The sequence below is a fragment of the Diorhabda carinulata genome, chromosome 1 (assembly GCF_026250575.1).
Source record: "Diorhabda carinulata isolate Delta chromosome 1, icDioCari1.1, whole genome shotgun sequence".
Classification (NCBI taxonomy): Eukaryota; Metazoa; Arthropoda; class Insecta; order Coleoptera; family Chrysomelidae; genus Diorhabda; species Diorhabda carinulata.
In genome coordinates, this window is record NC_079460.1 from 5,086,898 (window position 1) to 5,108,502 (window position 21,605).

At 34.2% G+C, this 21,605-nt stretch overlaps 2 protein-coding genes and 1 non-coding gene across 4 annotated transcripts in view; 1 reads left to right on the forward strand and 2 right to left on the reverse strand.

The window, feature by feature from the left end:
- Nucleotides 1-21,605, forward strand: part of LOC130900630 (glutamate decarboxylase) — a 53,682-nt gene that overhangs the window by 27,326 nt on the left and 4,751 nt on the right. For both annotated transcript variants that reach the window (XM_057811364.1, XM_057811374.1), the window contains 7 exons: nt 9,060-9,263; nt 9,326-9,444; nt 9,506-9,757; nt 9,905-9,972; nt 19,921-19,999; nt 20,675-20,824; nt 21,411-21,605. In XM_057811364.1, coding sequence (XP_057667347.1) covers nt 9,060-9,263; nt 9,326-9,444; nt 9,506-9,757; nt 9,905-9,972; nt 19,921-19,999; nt 20,675-20,824; nt 21,411-21,605 — 1,067 coding nt within the window. The remainder of the gene's footprint in view (nt 1-9,059; nt 9,264-9,325; nt 9,445-9,505; nt 9,758-9,904; nt 9,973-19,920; nt 20,000-20,674; nt 20,825-21,410) is intronic.
- Nucleotides 13,614-14,349, reverse strand: LOC130900678 (uncharacterized). The gene is made up of 2 exons (XM_057811450.1): nt 14,093-14,349; nt 13,614-14,014 (listed from the first exon to the last, which is right to left on the reverse strand). The coding sequence occupies exons 1-2, from the start codon at nt 14,209-14,211 to the stop codon at nt 13,645-13,647; spliced, it is 489 nt and encodes a 162-aa protein (XP_057667433.1). The 5' UTR covers nt 14,212-14,349; the 3' UTR covers nt 13,614-13,644.
- Trnai-uau (transfer RNA isoleucine (anticodon UAU)) lies at nt 21,123-21,214 on the reverse strand. The gene is given in 2 exon segments: nt 21,123-21,158; nt 21,177-21,214. It is a non-coding gene; the product is annotated as a tRNA-Ile (tRNA).

Here is a 21,605-nt window from a genome sequence, read left to right on the forward strand (position 1 = left end):
TCTCTATGAAATGACTGTTTGCTCTTGTAACCCGGCGGTTGGTAATACGAAGATAATATGTTATCTACCCTTGAGCAGATTGTGGCTGGCATAATAATAGATAGAGGGGTGCATCTTTTTACTGCAGCCCACATAAATTTTCCAGATTATTTCAGCGGCTCAGATAAGCCCGCCGGATGTGACTGAGACTCCACTTAATTGAAAAATTCAATTATTACGATGAATATCACTAGAAATTTAAACTAAATTTTTTTAACATCGCAGACTCATTGATCTACACTCTATATCAGAGGACATTTTTAAGATTTTGATAATAAAGTATTTCAAATTAGCTCTTTTTTGGATTTTACGATTTGTCGCTAAATTCCTTCAATTTATTCGAAATTCAACGAATGTTCAAACTTATTTCTCATTACTTTGAATATATTAGTATTTTTTTAAAATTTTTCAATATAAAAATTTTTAAAATACTATCTATTCTTGAGACTATTTTAAATCTGTATAATATTACACATACACAAAGGTTGTCTGAAAAGTTTCCACTCGAAGATGTCAGCGATTAGCAATATATAATGGGAAATATTACATCACTTAATAAGGCTTGTGACTGACACACAGATGGCGCTGCAATTGTCAAATTGATATGACGTTTATGAAGTACTAGCTTTCAACAAATTAAATTTCGATCAATTAAAAAAAAGTGCAGCTACTTCTGTTATTTTGGAAACAGTGGATTCAAAACAATCTCGTTTGTTAATTTATTACTGCTTCTTGATAAAAAGAAAATACTGTACAAGCTAAAGTTTCTAAAGTTCAATCTGGACGACGTCGTACAGCCACCGATTATGGTAAACATTCTGGTCGTCCAATTGAAGAAGTTATTTCAGAAAACATAAAAAAAAGTCCACAAATTGGTAATACCTAATAGTAATTGAAATTACTAGAGATAACTGAGGCCTAAAGATATCAGAAGACAAGAACATTTGACCATGAGAAAGCGTAGTGTTGCTGATTCAGTGTTTGGCCATGTAATAAATCAGATTTTTTGCATTGATATGTGACAATAGATCAAACATGGATCCATCTCTTTACTCCGAGATCAAAACGATTATCATCTGAGTTGACTTCTTCCGGTGAACCACGTCCTAAGCGTCCAAAGACACAATAGACAGCTTGAAAGGTTATGGCTTCAATAATTTGGGATGCGCATTGAATATTGTTCATTGACTATCTTCAAAAGGGAGAGAAAATCGATAAGGAATACTACAAAGAGTTGTTGAGTCGTTTGAATGCAGAAATTAAGGAATGTCGAAAAAAATCTACTATTTCGCCAAGACAATGCACCGATTCACAAGTCGATGGCGAAGATTCTAATTGCTTCCTAATCTACCGTATAGTCCAGATCTGGCCCCCAGTGGCTGGCTATTCGCTGATCTCAAAAAAGAAGTAAGAAATTCAGCTCAAACGAAGAAGCAATTGCTTAATTTTGAGGAAAAAAAAACAAATCCTTCTACAAGCACGATACTCACAAAAATGTCATCCATTTTGAACGTTTATTTTATGTTTCATAATCGGGATTTTTCTGGAACTATAAAAAATTGAGTATCGGGTTGTAACCCAATATAAAATGTAGAGTCATATAGACCTATAAGTCAGTTTTCTATAATGAAGAACTTGACCAAAGAAATTTACTACCAAAGATCGCTACTTTTAGATTCAATACCTTGATGAACAAACACGATTCTTCAAATTAAGTTCCGGAGTTCCAAAGACAGTAGATGCTCCATGGTTGGTGCCAAATTTTGTTATAGCCCATGATCTTTAAGTAAAATCGAACAAAAAACTTATCAGTGAGTAATCTACCGAATGATCTAATACCTATTTAAAAATGGCCGCCGTGGACAAATGCTTTTGGCGTGAACTTCTGTGTGCAGATTCATACACTTTTTGGAGTTATTTGTTAAGTTTTAAACCTCATTATTTCCAGCTTCATTGCGATAAACCTTCGTAAAGACCTGCTACCGAAAGTTCCAAATTTCCTCCTGGAAACCTTGCTCTGTTGGTTTCTTCTTTCGACTATGCGGTGTTGTGCTTATAGTATAGGTAAATGGTAAAACTCATAAGCACATATCAGTCAGATAATCTGCAGAATACCTCTTTAACCTGCACAATTACGTAAATTAGAGGATAGTACAACCAGCCTCGATTTGAAATTGGTCGTTAGCTAGTTAACTAGCTAACCTAACCTAACCACCAAAGATAGAATATCTTTCCTCTTCTTGTTAGCATATTTTTACCAGCACAAAATAAATTTTTCTATTTTCCTATTTATAATTCAGCAACAAACATTTGACGTCGTTTCTCCGCCTTGGAAATGCAGCGACATAGCAACTGATCGATCATTTCTTCTTCTATGTTAAGCTCGTTGCAATAGTCACTAACAATTTATGAAGTGCCAACAATATAATGTCCAAGGATCGTTCTAATTATCTTCTGGATTGACTATTGTGAATCTCATTATCTTTTGTATCATCTTCATTTTTCCTCGATCAAATCGTGCTATTACCTGACCATATATCCCGATGTTTGATGATTCATGTGTCAATTTCATCGGTAGTAGCGCTGTTAGTGTTTTTCCGACATCCATTTTCACTTTCTATTTTATAATTTTTAAAGCAATTGCTTTCATGACTTCCTGGTTATTTATGTAGATTGTTGTGTTTCTGTTCGATTCCTATATTTTAATGTTATATTTATCGTTATAAATCGTAGATTTTGATTTGGAATTGACTTATTTTCGTTTGTACTCTGTATATTTCCTGAAAAATAGAAGCATCTTTGTGATGTTTATATCCCTTAAAACGAATTAAGTGTAATCTGAGGTCACGTGCGTCGGCAAAAAGGGTGTGCATGGACCTGCAATAATGTCTTTGTTTCAAGTCCACTGACATTCAATTATTCTGGGCAATAGCCCGAAATAATGATAGATTGATAGCTTGGTCGTTTCAGAACGTCAAACGATCTTCAAAGTTGATATTTTCCTGTCCGGGAACGTTTTTTATTGTTTTTATTTGATGTACGAAAAGATTTCTATGATATCTAAAATCACTGGTACGCAAAAATAGAAAAGTCCTTTGGAAAAGAAAATTATGATGTTCAGATGTTTCTTGTTTGAAAAACGAACCAAAATTCAATGTTAACAAGTCTGAAAAACGGCGATTATTTTCTTGTTGTTGAAGCAAAAGCTGAAGGAAATTGCTGAAATAGGTTTCCGTAAATTACCATGGTTCATTAAAACAAAAGTTCAAAACTTGCTGAAGTTCATTCATCATCCATCTTATGCTACGTATCTTGCAGAGGTTCCATCACTGACAGCTCCTCTCAATCTCCTTCTCACTGTAGAAGTACTCAACAAAGGCAGATCCCTAGCTAAGCTTCATCCGAGCTGCTATCTTTTGACCAGTGAGTCCATGTTCAGCGATTGTTGTTTTTCGAGGCCTCTCTGAACGTTTTCTAGTCCCAAAGCTCATGGTCAATAGTGTATAGTAGAACTAACGTCGACCAGTGCAGATTTTCGATTCGCTTTCTTGAAAATCGATTAAAAAAACGATTCAAGTCATACATTTCAACGACCAAAAGAAAATAGAAAGATCACGTTTTGATTTTTATTATTAATAATTTATAATTAGACGAAGAATCTAAAATCATTTTCTAATCATATAAGATTTTTTTTGGAGTTAAGGTAATATGAAATCTTTTCAACATATGTCCCCTTCGAAGTACTGCCAATTTTTCGGCCAAAGAATCAACCATTCTTTTGGTAAGGTCATGAATATAATGGCAATATTCATAATAACTAAGACCAGTTCTAGTATTATAGATTATATCGTGGCATCGTATGATTTTGAATCTACAGACTATCCTGTCTTCAACTCACTTCAGGTCTCTCTGATCATGAAGCAGCGTTAAAAAATTTTCGGTAAAGTCCAATACTAAAAATGCTTCTCGCAAATTATGCTTTTTAATTTTTTCAAATTTTTAAAGCCTCAAGCACCGTTGCCAAAAAACTGACTGGAAAACACTAACTGATCTGGCATCCAATCCTTTTTTTCTCAGGCGTATTAAAAATTAGCAAAATAAACCCTGTCCACTAGAGGTTTACGTATTTCTGCAAAGAACATGCGATCTTTATTCTCGGATAGTGTCTTTTTCAAAAATTACAAAGACAATAGTAGCTGTCAAAGATATTTATTGTAATAGGAGACTCACTAGTTCTCGTCATGTTTCTAAAGAATTGTGAATGATCTAAGAAATAAGTCTTCTTCATTGAGCATAATCTCGACTTCACTTGATAACTTTGATGATCACTTTCTGAATGTAGCCAAAAATTTATCAAATTCTATTGATTTCAATTAATTTATTAAAAAATGGCAGTGCTACGGTTTCAAAGAAACACCTCTAGCATGGCTCAAGTTATACCTTACCAACAGAAGTCAGCTTGTAAGGGTTCATACAACGATGTCTTCTTGCAAGCCAATACAATGTGGAATGCCCCAAGGCTCAGTAATAGACCCTATTTTGTTTCTTCTATTTATAAACGACATCACATCAGTGATAAAATATACTAGTTTCTTATGGATCAACCCTGATCTCACGGCACTTCATAGTAGTAAAATTCTTGGGGCTTGTTGGGGATAATTCCTTGAAATTGGAGTTACATATCTCAAAAATTAAGTTCCTCCTGTTTTGACCTGAGATCAGTTTCCAAATAACTGAAATTCTCCACGTCCTTAACAGTTTATTATGCTTCTATTGACTCACATCGCCGATATGCACTTCCCTTCTATGGTGTGATGTGACTCAATTTGAGCGAATCTTCAAATTACAAGAGAGAAATGTTAGATATTTATTCGGATTAAACAGCAGGGCTAATTGCAGAACTTCTTTAAAAGATTAAACATTCTGACTCTTCCTTCCTTATTCATCTTTGAATCCGTTTTGCTAATTAGGAACGCGCAGCACGACCTTTACCTACCTATTCCACGTTCAGAATTAGTTGAGGGCTCGATATTTTACAATGCAAAAAAAATGTACAATCACTTGCCAATTGAAATCAAATCGATTATTTTATATATTGTATATTGAAATTTTAATCTATTTGTATGTTTGTTTAGTTATTTTTATGTTTGTTTTTTAGTTTTTACAAGCTTTAGTCTACAAATTGTAACAATTTTTTGACAATGGAGCATTTCTCTCTCATTAATGATAAATGTATCATGGAAATGTGATGAGAGATACGAAAAATGGGTTTAAAAAGGAGCTTAATACAGTAAAACAATAAAGAGAGCGACATATCGAAATCAGTATCAATATGTTTTGTATAAAACAACATATTTTCACTTATCTTGATGTTATTAACAATATCATCGATTCCACTTAACAGCAGTGCTTAAAAAACATGTGTGCCTCTCGACAACCATTTCGTTATTTGAACACACAATTTACGTAACTTGATAACTGACAATAGATATTAGATAATACTTCAAATTGTACACAAAAACAATTTATATGAAAAAAAATTATATAAATCGATAAAAAAGAATATTTTTTAAAATCGGAACTGATTCAAATCACTCCAGTTTACGATTGAACCGAAAAGACAATACGAGACGAGAAGTTTTACAAATTCTTTTTGAAAAACAAGTTTTGAAAATGCCTTAAACAGGACTACGTATCCCAAATGTAGTTTATAAAGCCCGAGGATATTTGGTAGACCTTCCGCTTCCAACTTCAGGAGTCGTTTCTACAATCAATCTCTACGGAGTTTTTCAAATATACTCCATGTATTATAGACAGATGGAAGTTTTAAAAAGGAGATGAATGCAGATTAATGTATTTGTGGAAGGTTTCAAAAAAGACGTATATTTATGTGGAAGTTGTGGCAAATTATTAGAGAGAGAGAAATACTTTATTGTGAAAAAATTGTTACAAGTTAAAGATAAAAGCTTGTAAAAACTAAAAAAAAACAAACATACAAATAAAATAAAATTTCAATATATAGAAATAAACCACAATTATAGGTAATAGTAATAGGTAACAATCGATTTAATTTCAATTGGCAAATGATTGTGCAATTTTTTTAGAATTGTAAAAGTAAAAAGTAAAGCCTTTGACTAATTTTGAACGTGGAGTAGGTTAGTAAAGGTCGTGCTCCGCGTTCTTAAGTGGCTAGCCGTGCAACGATCTTTTTGAAATTGGAGAAGCGTGCTTACGAATTAGGCAAACTGATTCAAACTTTACCTCTCATTTGTAAACACAGTAAACTCAACACACAAAACAAACTAATAATTAGATCCATTTTAACTTAAGCAGCCCCAGTCTACTACACAAGTTCCAAACAAAATTTCCGCATCCTGCAGGTGGTACAAAACAAGTGCCTCCGTATGGACATTAAATATTCATGCTACCCAAAACTTCCTAGAACCTCGTGGTTGCATGACATATCCACTGTCAAAGACTTTGTTACCAACATTTCAACAAACTTTTACAATTTCTGTCTGCCAAAAGATCTTCGAGAAAAACTCAAAGCCGCTAATCGCGCCTGCATGATTCACTGATCACATGGTTTGATTGAAAAATTCCAAATTTTATTAATATCGAAATCATTCAACGTCAGCCACGTTGCCTTCTCGAAAACTAAAACCCCGAACGATTTTTGAAAACCTTTTTTTCAGATGCTTTTCAGGGATATTTCAGCCGAAAGATTCTGGAAGTCACAACTATAAACCAGGGACAGAGTTATTGGAACTACGTCAAACTTGTGGATAATGCCACGATGCAAGGAACCACAACATTTCTTCCAGATGTACACACATCATCTAGGGATCGCCAGAACAACGCCAACTTATACTTATTGTTTTTCTTTTAGATGTATTGTAAATAGGGAATTATAACAGAAAATAAAGTCATTTTTAATAATAATAATGAAAAAAGAAGGAAGAGTCAGAATTTTTAATCTTTTAAAGAAGTCCTTGCAATGATTACCCAGAGTTTAGCCCAAGTGAATATCTAACAGCTCTCTTTCGTAGTTTGAAAATTCGCTCAAATTGATTCGTACCACACGTACCCCAGAAGGGAAGGGCATATTGGAGATGCAACTCAATAAAGGCATAATAAACTGTTAAGGATAAGCTCAGTTCTTTGGAAACAGATCTCAGATCAAAAGAGGAGGAACTTAATTTTTTAAATAAGGCGGCAATATGTAACTCCCTTATCCACAACAAGCCCCAGCGTGGATCCAGGGAGAGATCATGGGGGTCATTACTGAATAATTAACTTGGTTTTTTCTTTCAAAGTTGATGAGGAATTGAGGTTTAAAGTGGAAATTGCGTAAAGTTCGTCATTATGCTGTCAAAACAACGTAATTTTGTTGGTAAAAGGCTCAAAAAACGCCATGTTTTTGGGGGAGGACTCGTCCTAATACTAATGAACTCCCCTTTGTCAAGACCCTGGATCTGCCCTTGAACAAGCTCTAAGAATTTTACTACTGTGCTGTGAGATCAGGTTTGCTCAAAGAGAAACTAGTATCGTCTACAAATAGACTTTACCACTGATGTCTAGATAGGCGATGTCGCTTATAAACAAAATAGGGCCTAGTACTGAGCCTTGGGGCAGTCTACATTCTATGGGCTTGCAAGAAGACATCGTTTTATCAACCCTTACAAGCTGATTTTTGCTGGTAAGGTATGACTTGTGGAGTGATGGCTGTTTAGACTAGAGTAGACATTATTTAGGAGCGAGAATATAGCATCAAAAACCCAAAATTGATGATGATATTTAAACAGAAATGATAAGAGTTTTTTTTTGGCCAATCTTTCTATGATCTTAGATAACGTGAGAAGGAGTGCAATTGAGCGTTAATTCGATGTTTGATTTTCATCTCCAACTTCATACAGAGGTCTTTAGGCAATTGGGAAAAGTGCCATTTCGAAATGAAACGTTAATTAAAGTGGTAAGGTGATTTTATGTGCAATCGGGCAGACATTTTCAAAGTAAGTCAATCAGTACCAGATGAGGATTTATTTTTGTTGTCTTCAATTTTACTGCGAAGCTTTGCTAAAACTATGGTTATAAAGAAGAAACCATGTAAGTTAGCATTAGCATCAGGGATATATTAAAGCGGATCAAGGATAAAGAAGTTATGGAATTTGATAAATTTTGGCTACATTCACAAAGTGATCATTAAAATCATTAGATGTAGTCGATGAAAAAGCCTTATTTCTTACCTATTTTGACAACTTTATATCTAGATCCAGATAGTCTTGAAATCAATAGATCAAAAAGGACAAAGGATGAGTTGTCGCAATGTATTCAGCTGGGTACCTGGACACCATGGAAGGAAACTCCATGTAGATAGGTTTCCATTTTCAACCAATTACATTCCAAAATAGTTAGAAATTACCTAAATTAAAGTCTTAACGAGGTGTGATAAAAAATCAGTAATTTGTAGTAATTATTTCCACTTGTATGTATGATGAAGAGGTTGAGGTTGTTGAAAAAAGGTGCCAGATGTACAAAATCCTGTGAAACATTCAATGATTAGAAGATGGGTAAGACAATTCAATGAAGGAACTTGTCGAATGAATGATGAAGAACGTTGTGAACACCCGTCTTTGTGTTCAGGAGTTTGTAATTAGTGCTCATTATATGGAATTTGTAATGAATAACACAATGAATTAGTTAACAACATAAAAAACAATGGACAATGAAGACAATGATGATTTTCTTTCTTGGATAATCATAAAGGTTAAGCAACTAGGATTACTGTCATAAAACTTCTACAGGGATTCGGCCATACTTCGCTTTTGGCGACTTTGATGTCTTCTTACACCTAAAATATTTCCTTGGTAATCAACATTTCAACGATGATGACGAGCTGAATGATCGAATACAGTATTAATTTTTTATAAATCGAGTGTCCGCAAAATTTATATAGAAAATTAGTACTTGTCTGATAATAGAGATTTGGATTGGTCAACTATAAAGATATGATTTTATAGGTCATCCGCATTTCTTCAATCAGCTATCCACTGGTCTGGATATAGTTTCCATGGCCGGAGAATGGTTAACAGCTACAGCAAACACCAATATGTTCACCTACGAAATTGCTCCGGTTTTCATTTTAATGGAAAACGTTGTTATGACCCACATGAGGGAGATTATTGGAAAAAACTGGAGAAAAGGCGATTCCATATTAGCACCAGGTGATTTTTTGATCCACAAAGATCATCGAACCAACCTTTTTTATAATTTTTTCGTTTTAAAGGTGGTTCCATCTCCAACCTTTACGCCTTCTTAGCCGCCAGACATAAAATGTTTCCCAATTACAAAGAAAAAGGAATCGCTACTATTCAAGGCCAATTGGTTATGTATACCTCAGATCAGGTAATGTTTAACAGCACTTTGGTACCGTAGCGGTGATCAATAATATTTTTTTGTATTCCAGAGTCACTACTCGGTTAAATCATGCGCATCTGTTTGTGGTCTGGGTACTGATAACTGCGTGATGGTACCTTCAGACGAATACGGTCGTATGATCCCCCAGGAATTGGAAAAACTTATTATCGATAGAAGAGCTAAAGGGCACATCCCGTTCTTCGTGGCTTGTACCGCTGGTACTACCGTGTTAGGTGCTTTCGATCCCATCAATGACATCGCTGATATTTGTAAAAAGTACGGAATGTGGCTACATGTCGATGTAAGTATCCATTTATTTCACTTACACTTTTTAAATAAAGATATGTCACTAATTTATAATACAGCAATGGGTTTCTAATCAGTTCTTCTTCTCAAAATTTGATTTCCATTCAAGTACTCGGATGATTGATGATTATTTTTTTTACAGGCAGCTTGGGGTGGAGGACTTCTCCTTTCGAAAAAATATCGACATCCCCGTCTCTCCGGTATCGAGCGGTGAGTACAAGCTTTCTAAGTTAAATATCTATTGAAACTTCCTCTAATCCGGGGAGAGAGGGCAATAATAATTTCATTTTACTTTAAAGTACACCGCAATTAGGGCTCGACGGCGCCCTTATTAATTACCCTATCATTAATCACGGCACGACCTTCCGGGAAGCTAAGTGCAAATGGGACTTCACTGAAGGGGCGATTTTTTAAAATTTTCTCTTGTTTTTGGTGTAAATTAAATGATTTTAATGATAATAAAATATTTTTATCTTAACTCAAAATAACCATTACCATCACCGAGCCATTTTTTCAAGTCTGGGAACAGAAAATAATCCGAAGAGACTAAATCTGAAGAATAGGGTGCATAAAGTAGCAATTTAAATTTTAATTCATTAATTTTGGCCATTGCAATAACGGATGTGTGAGAAAATACATTGTCTTTATGAAACAACACTTTCTTCTTAACCAAATGCGGTGGTTTTTGTTTGATTTCTTCGCTCTAACATTGCATCATACTCGTCGTTGATAGTTTTTTCTTTTTCATTATAGTCAATGAAAATTATCCCACTCGCATTCCAAAAAACCAGCGCCATAACCTTGTCTGCAGATGGAACGGTCTTTGCCTTCTTTGGAGCCAGTTCTCCGTTTCCAGTCCATTGTTTTGATTATTTTTCATTTAGATCGTGAAATGATGGACTCACGTTTGATCCATTTTGCTTTATTTCTGCGAAACATTGCCAAACACTCCAAGGAAACATCATCTCAACGCTGCTTTTGTTGCATTGTGACACCATCTTGCGCACAGCTTTCTATGTCGAAATTTTGAGTTAATATGCGATGTACTGCTCACGCACTTTCAGTAGACGATCATCCAGTGGATTTTCTCCAACATTTCTGGAGTCGTCACCTCATTTGGTTGACCACTGTGTTGCTGATCTTCCTATTTCGTACGGTCTCGTCTAAACTTTGCTAACCAAATATTTTCTGTTGCTAACGAAGGAACAGTCTCACCCAGAGTAGAATTCAGTTCAGCTTCTATATTAGTTGGGATAAGGCCTTTCAAATAAACGATGACCAATTTTTGCACTGTTTACAAACTCACTATTGATGGTTGTCAAACAAATACTCTTAGTACAAAATAACAAAACAATTTTTGGTGGTCTTTCAGGAACACTTGTCACTAAATCAATTAACGCGCTTTCGGCTAGTTTTCCTCCTTCTTTGAGCTCATCAATATGTTAGATTTCTGGTTTCTGAAGGTCGTACACTTCCCTTGTCATAATTTCTCGCAGGTCAGCTACAAATTTGTGTCGATTTAAACATGGTAAACATTATTTTTGATAAATAAAGCGATCATATTAAAGTTACCTGTCTTTGGAACAGTAAAGTCGAACAAGTAAAACGAAACTGGTCCTTGAGTGAAAATATGGAATCTGATGAGGAAAATACAGTCCAGCATTGAAGCCGATATGTTTTATGACCCCAAATTAAATAACTAATACTCTGAATTAGAACTAAAGGCTTGGACAGCTTTCTTTTCTGTAATCTAGAATCTTCTCTGAAAATTATTATGGAACGTGTAGAAGATCTTCTGCTACAAATAAAAAGTATAGGGAGCAAAAAAAACATAAATTCCAATTTCTCCATAGTTACCTGGTCAGGTTTCCGGAAAATTTTAGGAGATTTGAACAAAGAGCAGTGAGAGCTTATCCATCAGGCTTACGTGTCACGGAAGAGCTTTACCAGAATGTATGGGATACAAATATGGTGTCTGTTCATTTTTGGTCTCTAATACTTCATTTTCGATGTCTTCAGATATATATATATATATATATATATATATATATATATATATATATATATATATATATATATATATATATATATATATATCTTATTTGTTGGCAACTAACAGATAAACAGGATAAAAATTTAAAGGTTGTGGACATGGACTAAGTGAGGAGATCGTGCAGGATATCCATCATCATCATTTTGATTATAAAAGATGATGATTGTGCAAGTTAAGCAGTTTTTATCTATGAATATGAAGATGTTATAAAAGTCGATGTACAAGTCAAAGTAAATCACTTTTATATAAATTTGTGCTTTCAAAAATAGACTATTAGAAATTAAAAACGTGATTATGCTAAAAAGGAAATGTATTTAGCATAATTTTATGATCTCCTATCATCATATTTTGGTCTAAGTAACCTACCCTTCCAATTGAAAATTGTCCTGTATATTTGAACCTACTTAAAGTACTTAAAACACGAAATATATTAAAGGCACTCATAATTATTGACTCAAAATCCGCTGACATACGATAATGGATGGAGTTTAAGTCAATAGAGAGTGTTTTACCCCCGAGTGCTTTCGACACTTTGATAGAGAGACGAGTATTTTTCGAGCCCCCGTAAGTAGTTTCTCGATGCAAATTGATGCACACTTTAGGGCTTAACCGGGATTTAAACGTGGGGAACCTTGATCCGATTATTGATTTTCCCCTACGGGGAACGGCGCGTGTGTTTAATGCCCTTACGCAACAAAAGAACAACAATGTATAGAGAAGAAAAAATAGAGAAGCCAAAGTATGATTTGGGGATTATTATCTGTGTGTTTATTTTTATTTACTTTGTTTTTGGGTAGCGCCAATTGGCGTTTTATCTGTCCGGCATCAAATAATTTGAAAACGTGGAAAAAATTTCATTCTTCAACTTCACAAATCGCCCTGTAAATTAATAATGCTATAAAAAGTAATTAACTTTACAGTAGCCACATGATATCCTTCCTAGGGGAGTTAACATATAGTAAAAGAATGTAAAGCTCCTCATGATTCACCCTGTATAAGGTTTTGGTCCATAGTAATATGGGGTATGGTTACGTTAAAAGATAACGCTTACGTCTTATGTCGACTCAGTGATTAATGTAAATCGGAAATACAGGGTGGAAAATGAACAAAATCTTCTGGGTTTATAATTACACTGAATACAATTTTACATAATTATATATACCCTCTTGTATACAATTATGTAACTATATAACCATATACTTCATTACCTTACACGACTTGATAACTATTAATATATATTTTCTTTCATTGTCTCTATTTGGCACTCCTGAATGTACAATAACTCCCTTTTAGATGTTTAACGATATTATGAACGTAATTTCGATTTTATATTAATCTAGTCCTTCGCGTAGGTTCAGCTTAGTTCATATTGACATTTTATGATCTTCGGGGTTAATAACCACACCGCGCAGTGGTTTGGGGTACTAGAACTAGTCTGAATACCACGAGGAACGATTTCTCGAAGGTATAAAGACTGGCTTTCGTTTGTGCAGTTGAGATCATGGAATCTTGTCCAACAGCTGCACTAGAAGTGATTCTAAATCTAGTACTAGAAAGCATGGTAGTAAAAACGTCACTTAGAATGTTCAGAGATGGAATCATCAAAGAAAACCCGTTTCCAAACAATGACCAACCCTTGCAAGGAAGTTGTAACGAACAAGTTTAGCTTTGAAATGAACTTCGCCTTTTTTATTTACATTAAATTTCTGAATCAATTTCTATCAAAAATTATATCAATTTTCCGACTTTCATTAGGAAATTCTAACCAGGGTAATCTCGTCACAATAAAACAGCAAAATTAGATTCCTAATATTTTATTAATCAATTATTTAAAATCTACCATTAACACCTAATCCAACACTAGCTTGTGGTTTACCAGTACCACCAGGTCCTCCGAAATGACGGTTATAACCAGCGGAAACCCCCGCGTTCCAATTTTTACCACCAGCGAAATTGTATCTACCCCCAGCTGAAACGTCAGTCCCATATCCTGGAGCTCTATTTGCTCCTGCAAACGCCGATGAACCTGATGGTGTGTGGCTGTAGCTAACACTGCCACCGAATGAGTCGGGTTTGATACCGTGTGATCCCCAAGATTTACTAGCTCCTACGGCTGTGTCTACTCTATGTGGACCGTTACCGTACGAGCTGGAATGACCTACGTTGACACCGCTTTGACTGGCGCCGACTTTCACTTCTCTGGAAAAAAAAATATTATCTCGAAATTCAGATGAACTTATCGATTGACATAAAGTAGGAGTTTCAAATGAAACTTACCTTCTTTCTCTATGTAAAGGAACGATCAGGTACTCTTGTCCTTCTTCATCTTCGACTATGTCCAAAGGGATAGCAGCGGAAATCGCTAAACAGAGCGCTAGTACAATGAAACTTTTCATTTTTGGTTTTCTTGTGTGATAGTCTTGAAGTAACTGTTGAATATTGTTAGCAGTCGTCCGTATTTATATCATATCAGATAATGTATTGGGATTTACAATGTTCTGTAGAGAAAAGAAAGTACCGATACCGTTTGTTTATTTCTCGGAATAGTGGTTTTTGTTTATGTCAAACGCGGGCGTGTTTATTTATGACTGCTTTGTTTATCCAGATCATTAAGAAATTAAATATCATTCAGTTTATTTGATAATTTGATGTGATTCACATTCGCCTTCAACTGAAATGTGAATTAAATATACATTCTACTGACATTTTAAAAAAACACATCGAAAGTTCAATCTAAGAAAAAATTAACTAGAAATAATTATTTGTTTAATATCTACCGCGGAACACCTGCCTATCCCATTTTGAAGGGGTTGAAATATCGAAAGAAAACGAGTTAAAAATTTTCTGGGGATTTTCTTTTCCATACTACAGAGGTCGTCATAAATTAAGTAACAAAAAATGCAGCATTAAAATTGAATTATTGAAAGAAATTACAAAAAAGATTCGAAAAAGATTGTTCAAATTGATGCATTTACCGCAACGTCTCTCAACGGAAACGCAGATCCGGCGAATCCTGTCAAGTTAAAAATTTGCTGGGAAAAAATGCCGCATAAAAATCAAATTATTGAATGAAATTCCTGTCCGTCCGCTTCAAATTCTTCTTCAATTGCATTTGGAAGTCTGAAAGGATGCGCGGTCCTCTTGCAAAAATGGAGTCCTTGAAGAGGCCCCACAGGAAGAAATCACAGGATGTCAGGTCAAGTGACCGTGCGAGCTACTCAACCAACCCTCTTCTCCCTATCCATTCTCCAAAATGAACATACTTCCGCACACAAAACGTGTAGTGCTGCTAAGCTCCATCTTCCATGAAATGACATGGATCGTCGTCCATTAGACCACGTAGATCTTCGAGAATTTCCAGATAACTTTGGCGCTCGTCACGTGATCCAGGAAACCTCCTGCATGGATACACACACCTCAGGCAGGTCAATTTCTTCTTAAATGAAGACGTGATGATTCTTGCCGCTCTAGTACATGCCGATGTACCCCGACTACAAAATGGAATGCTAGAACTGCGGATCATCTTACTGGATCTGGGATACCACTCGCCAAATTCCAATCCGCGATCGAAATCATCTTGAAGTGTGTGGAGGATACGCGGACGGTAAACTTATTAGCGCATGCGTATCAGCATTCGGATAGTCGCACTGCAGATAGATTCAGCTGCTCAAATAACGCCGACGCTACTATTTCCATATTTTAGAGCCCGTTCTTAAGAATTACTTGTACGTCTTCAGCACTGTTGAACGATTTGGTAGCGGTGAGTTCTAGAATGGTTGAAGTTTCGTACGCAGATACGACTTAACAAAAAACACTCTTCTGACAACGTTGCAAGACTTATGACCGTTGCCGGACTTACGCGGATTTTTCGATGTTTGTTGCCTGACTTATGCCGAACTCTGTATAACGTATTCATAGACGAAGAAACCAAAGTTAGATTATTTCCCGGCAATCCAAAACAAATATGATTTTGATGATTTATAATTTGATTTGTTTTATCCACATTTTGCACCCTGTATAATTTCCATGATTATGGTGTGACTGAACAAAATATACTCGAATATTTGGATTAATCAATTTTCCATCTATTGGCATTGGAAAGAAATAAATATTTCACATTTTTTTAGAATAATTATATTTTTTTGGATGCGTCCTTTCCTGAAATTTTTTTTTAATTCAATTTTTCGTTAAATTAAATTTTTATTATACGCGAAAATTCCCACACAAGGTGTCCCACACGACGAGTTAAGACTATTTGTATATCGCAAAATACTTTTAAAATATTTTCAAAGATGGCCTGTAACTTTGTTATTTTAAATAGAACACCCTAAATATTAATACATTTTTGAAATCTAGGTAAAATTTTAGTATACTTATGTCTAAAAACTTTTTTCGACAAATGCATACTTTTTGAGTTATTAATTTTTTTCTAATAAAAATTTGACCATTGCAAACACTTATTAATTATTTTTTTACGAGGATACCCATAAAGATATGAAAATGGCTTAATAGGTATAGGAAATTTTACATGAATGCATTAAAATAGAAAAAACCGAGTAATTCCATTTAAAAAAAAAATAAAGAAATTTGATATTTATGAAGCTAAACTTTTATACACTTTTTATACACACTCTGTATAAAATGAAAAATTTTTCAACATAGATTCAAATACGTCTGACCTTGCTAAAATCGACCGAACAGAAACTATTTTCCTATTTTTAAGGGTTTTCTCGTAAAAAAATAATTTATAAGGGTTTGCAAAGGTCAAATTTTTTTTAGGAAAAAAACAATAACTCAAAAAGTATGTATTTTTCGAGAAAAGTTTTTGGGCAATAGTATACTAAAATTTCACGTAGATTTCAAAAATGTAGTAATATAAAGGGTGTTCTATTTGAAATAAGAAAGTTGAAAGTCGACTTCCGGTAGAAAATATTTTAGTTAAAAACATTGTATCCGAAAACCCAAACGTAGAAATTTTCATGATCCTACAATAAATATTTTGCCAGATATAGATAGTTTCAGCCCGTCGTAGAACACCTTGTATATATACGGCTACTACTCTCTTTATTTTCACATTTCCTTTCCATAAACGTATACAATGTAGATTTTATATTAAAAATCTTCACAACTTTCACCCTGTAATATTCCCTTAAATATAGAATTTGCAAAAATCCAAATATGGTCAATCAATAGTACAATATTTTATTATAGGAAAAAGTAGAGAAGAACCCCATATCTCCCATTGTCTAAGAAATATTTAATTTTTTATGGAAGACTGTAAAAATATTTTCCAATTTCTTTCAAAATCGGGAAAATTTCAACTTTGAAGTCTTATAATTCGGTTTGGATGGTGTCTGAAGAATTCTATAACATCTTTTCAAATATTCAAAACATTCTTTTTCCAAGGCATAGACGTACGTATCCCATAGACGTACACATTTCAAAGTACGTGTCACAAAAAGGGTTCCTCCAAGCAATATGTACTAAATTTTCTAAAACACCAAAAATTCAGACAATATTTTTCATAACCTCATAAAATTTTCGATAATTCCAAAACAATCATACATACACATTTCAACTATAAGTCATACGATAGTGAAAACATGGATCTAAATCATTGTTATAATTAGTTTTGTTTACATTCGTTATTTGTGTAAAATATACAAGGTCAAAGTTATAAGTATATTTTTCAACATTTCAAGAGATCTGATTATGAGGGTTAAAAAGCAGAAATTAAGCACAAATTATACATCATATTTTATTTTTATCATAACAAATTATAATATCATTAATGAAACCTAGATTCTCCATTCAAAAACACTTGCCCTTCGTTTTTACCAGTACCACCAGGTCCTGGTGCATAATTGACCAGTCAAATCGACGTTATAATTTTTCCCTTCAACTATACTGTATTTCAATCCAGCAGACACGTCAGTACCATAACTTGGTATTTTACTCGCGACAAAAACTGTGGATCCTGAAGGTTTATGTGTGTAATCCGTCTCTAAACGAATCAGATTTAAGTCCGTGTGAATTTCATGTCTTTTGGTGATGATCGTTATCTCAAATCATTTCTTTTTGTCCCAACTAGTAACCAGCTTGATTTGCGCCCCATGTTAAGTGTCTGAAATGAAAATAATTCACGAAAACCCTCTAATTGAATTGAGTGCAATCGCTAAGTATTCTTGATCGATTTTATCTTGAAATATATTAATCGGTGGAGAAAAAGCCACGGAAATTAATTTAACAGTTTATAGATGTTATCAAAGTGTGAAATTAAATTGATATTTCACTTTATTTTCATATAAAAAAATAGGATTATTCGTTACTGGGAATTACTTATTACTAAACATTGAAAAAGAGATAAGGTTTGTTGATATTCATAAAATTATTTTTAAATAGAAAAGATAAAACTGAGATTTTAACAAACCGGTAAATTTGAAGAAACGCTTATAAATTGTTATTGACTGATGAAAGATGTTTTAAAAAGAACCACCCACCCTCTATAGAAAATTCTAAGATATGCAGTCACGTCAAACTTATTTTTAATTATTTTAATTATCCCTTATAAACCAATATTTCAACCACCTCTTTAAATATAACAAATACGAGAGTTGTTTGGAAAGTTAAGGAACTTTACAAATGTGGATCTTCTTCTAACATTACAGAAACTTAATTACACTAGATCTTGTTATGGGATTTCGGTTAGGATGTACATTATTAAAGAATATTCAAAGTAAGCGAGTTTATTCAATCTAAATGTAGAATATTCGTTGTAATTTTACATACTGGAAATGTAGCTATAACTATAAATTATGGCATTTAGGTATATAGAATAACTGACAACAATGGAAATACTACCTTAATACCAGCCGTATCATAAGATTTTTTGAGCATAAAAATCGCTTAAGCCGTTTCCGAGATAATTGAGGCGTTCCATACATAAAACTCAATCTGTATATATCAATACGCATGCGTGGAGAAATTCCCACTGAAGTTTTGACCATTTTGAAACATTTAGAATTAGGGCAGTACATTTTCCACTATTGCAAAAACCTAGGTCCACTACTTTACTTCTGAAACGAAAAAGCGGCTAGGAAAATTGATTGCAAGAGAAAATCCTGTCCGAAAGAGGCAAAGACGGTTTTATCGGTCGGAAAAGTGATAGTGACCGTGGTCACCAAGGTGAAACAGTAACTTTACACATCATTACTTATTGAGGTAAAGAGATGAATTGGAAAAAAGGGCCCGATCCAAAAAATAAAGTGCTAAATTCAGAATTGTATCGACTTTTTCCTGATTTCTTAAAGTTTCATCAGACGATGACATTATTGCATACGTAAGCGTTTATTTTAATTGGAAAGACAGCAACTATTATTTGGAAGGCTCAGAAAGGTTATAGCCCCGCTGGGATACGTAAAATAATTTAAAAGGAGTCTTCATAGAAAACTTTCCAGACAAACCTTGTACTTCAACTTCTTCAACAGCTCGGGATAAATCTAGTGATAATTGGGTTCACTAGATACCCATTTAATTGTCTATTGGGTTCAAATAGACAATTAAATGTTTAATAAATCCTCACGCCAAAATCTAAATTTACAAATTGGTCTTTTTCGGTTCCGCTCAACCAGATACATCTTTCTCATTGGAAATCCTGAATCATGTCATATGCCTCGACAATATCTCTCAAAACATATCGTGTATTATACTGAATACACTACCACTACACCAACACTCACAATTACACTGTCTGACGCGCGTTTCGACGAGACTGAATACTGTTTACACCAACACTCACAATTTACACTGTCTGACGAGCGTTTCGACGAAACTGAAGACTGCAGTGTAGTGACGGGATAGTCAAATGACGTTTGCTTGTACATGGAAACAGTGTTTACCTTTCAGCTAGAAAGTAGTAAATTCAGAATGTCAGAGGCCTGTCATTGTAGTAACATAACAAGAATTATTGTATATGTGGAAAACACTATTTTATGACATTGGTGCTTATCTAAACTGCATTTGATAAAGTGATAGAGAATGTAGTGTATCGATATCTATTAATTCAATTTATTGGGAGTTGCTGAAATAATTTGTCTTATTTCCAGGGCTGATTCCGTCACTTGGAATCCCCATAAACTAATGGGGGCTTTGCTGCAGTGCTCGACTATTCATTTCAAAGAAGATGTAAGTTTCCCACACATATTTTTCAATATTTTTTTCAGTGAGAAACTTTCGGCACCTTGTTTCATTATAAATAGGCTCGAAGCTAGCGCAAGGAGCTGGATCGGGCATTGTGGACCACTAAATAACACTCACTATTTATGAGGTAGAGCTGCTAACAATAAAAGAATGTGCCTAAGAGTATTTGGATACAATCTAAAAAGCACAATCTCATTCTCTCGTAATTACCCAAGCGACCTTGAAGGAAAGCTATTGAGTGCACGTCCAAACTAGTGTGGGAGTGCAAACAAACTCTAAAAGCATTAACTAACAAAAACAAAGAACCTCTAATGGGAAACAGACAGCATTGCCAGAAAAGAGGCAACGACTCCAAACCTACAACCAGAACCCAACTGTGGTAGGTAAAGATTCACAACCATACAAGTTAAGACGTCTGAAGAACTTCTCGTGATGACATGACATTAAACTGGTTGGGGGTATTCTAGCACAAAACCTCTAAAGATCAATGAGATGTAGAGTCTTCTAGATATAGGTGCAGAGTGACTGGGATAGTTAAACGACTCCCCGACCAACCTACCAATCATAGAATGATCAACTTTTTGTTTGGTGAAATTTTTTTAATATATTAGGTATGACAAGAGTAGCTGTATCCAAATTGATATTAATGATTCTTTTAAGGGTCTCTTGATGAGCTGCAATCAAATGGCTGCTGATTATTTATTCATGCAGGACAAATTGTATGATATCAGATATGATACAGGAGACAAAGTAATCCAATGCGGACGCCATAATGATATTTTCAAGCTTTGGTTGCAATGGAGAGCGAAGGTAAATTTCTTTAATGCTCTATTTTCTAAATAATTTTCAATTTAGTTCATTCTGTATTATATTACTATTCTATGCGATACTTTAATCAAAGTTTTGTTCATGTATTTGAGTATTGATTGAAAAATAATTGTGATATGTTAAATAAAGCCTACCTATAGGTTATGTGACCAGTAATACATGAAATAACATAATCAAACGTTTTTTATTTAAACTGTTATAGATACAATTTTGTATACTTATAATATCGGATTATGAAGTATTGAATTGAAAAAATAGAGAAAGTGAATTGAAAAAATTCTTCCCCAGGTGAGGCTCGAACTCACAACCCCGGCATCGCTCACAACTACTGTCTTATAAGTACCGTGCGCTAACCAATTGCGCCACTGGGGATATGACACATTGATTTCCGGGACATATTCCCAATAAAACAAACCTAATTAAAAATTTTATAGATAAAAAAATTATTTTTAAATGTATTAAATATGATATGATAGATTGATTTCCGAGACATATCTTCAGAAAAATGTTGATATTTATACTTTAATATGTAGTAAATTAATTTTTTATGGTTTCACTCATTCTTTAGGGCGACGAAGGTTTTGAACAACTGATAGACAGATTGATGGAGCTGACCGAATATATGGTCAAACGCATCAAAGAACAACCTGATAAGTACTATCTGATCATGGAACCGGAATTGGTAAACGTTTGTTTTTGGTACATACCAAAACGATTAAGAAATGAACCTCACGGCCCTGCAAGAGAAAAGAAATTGGGAGAG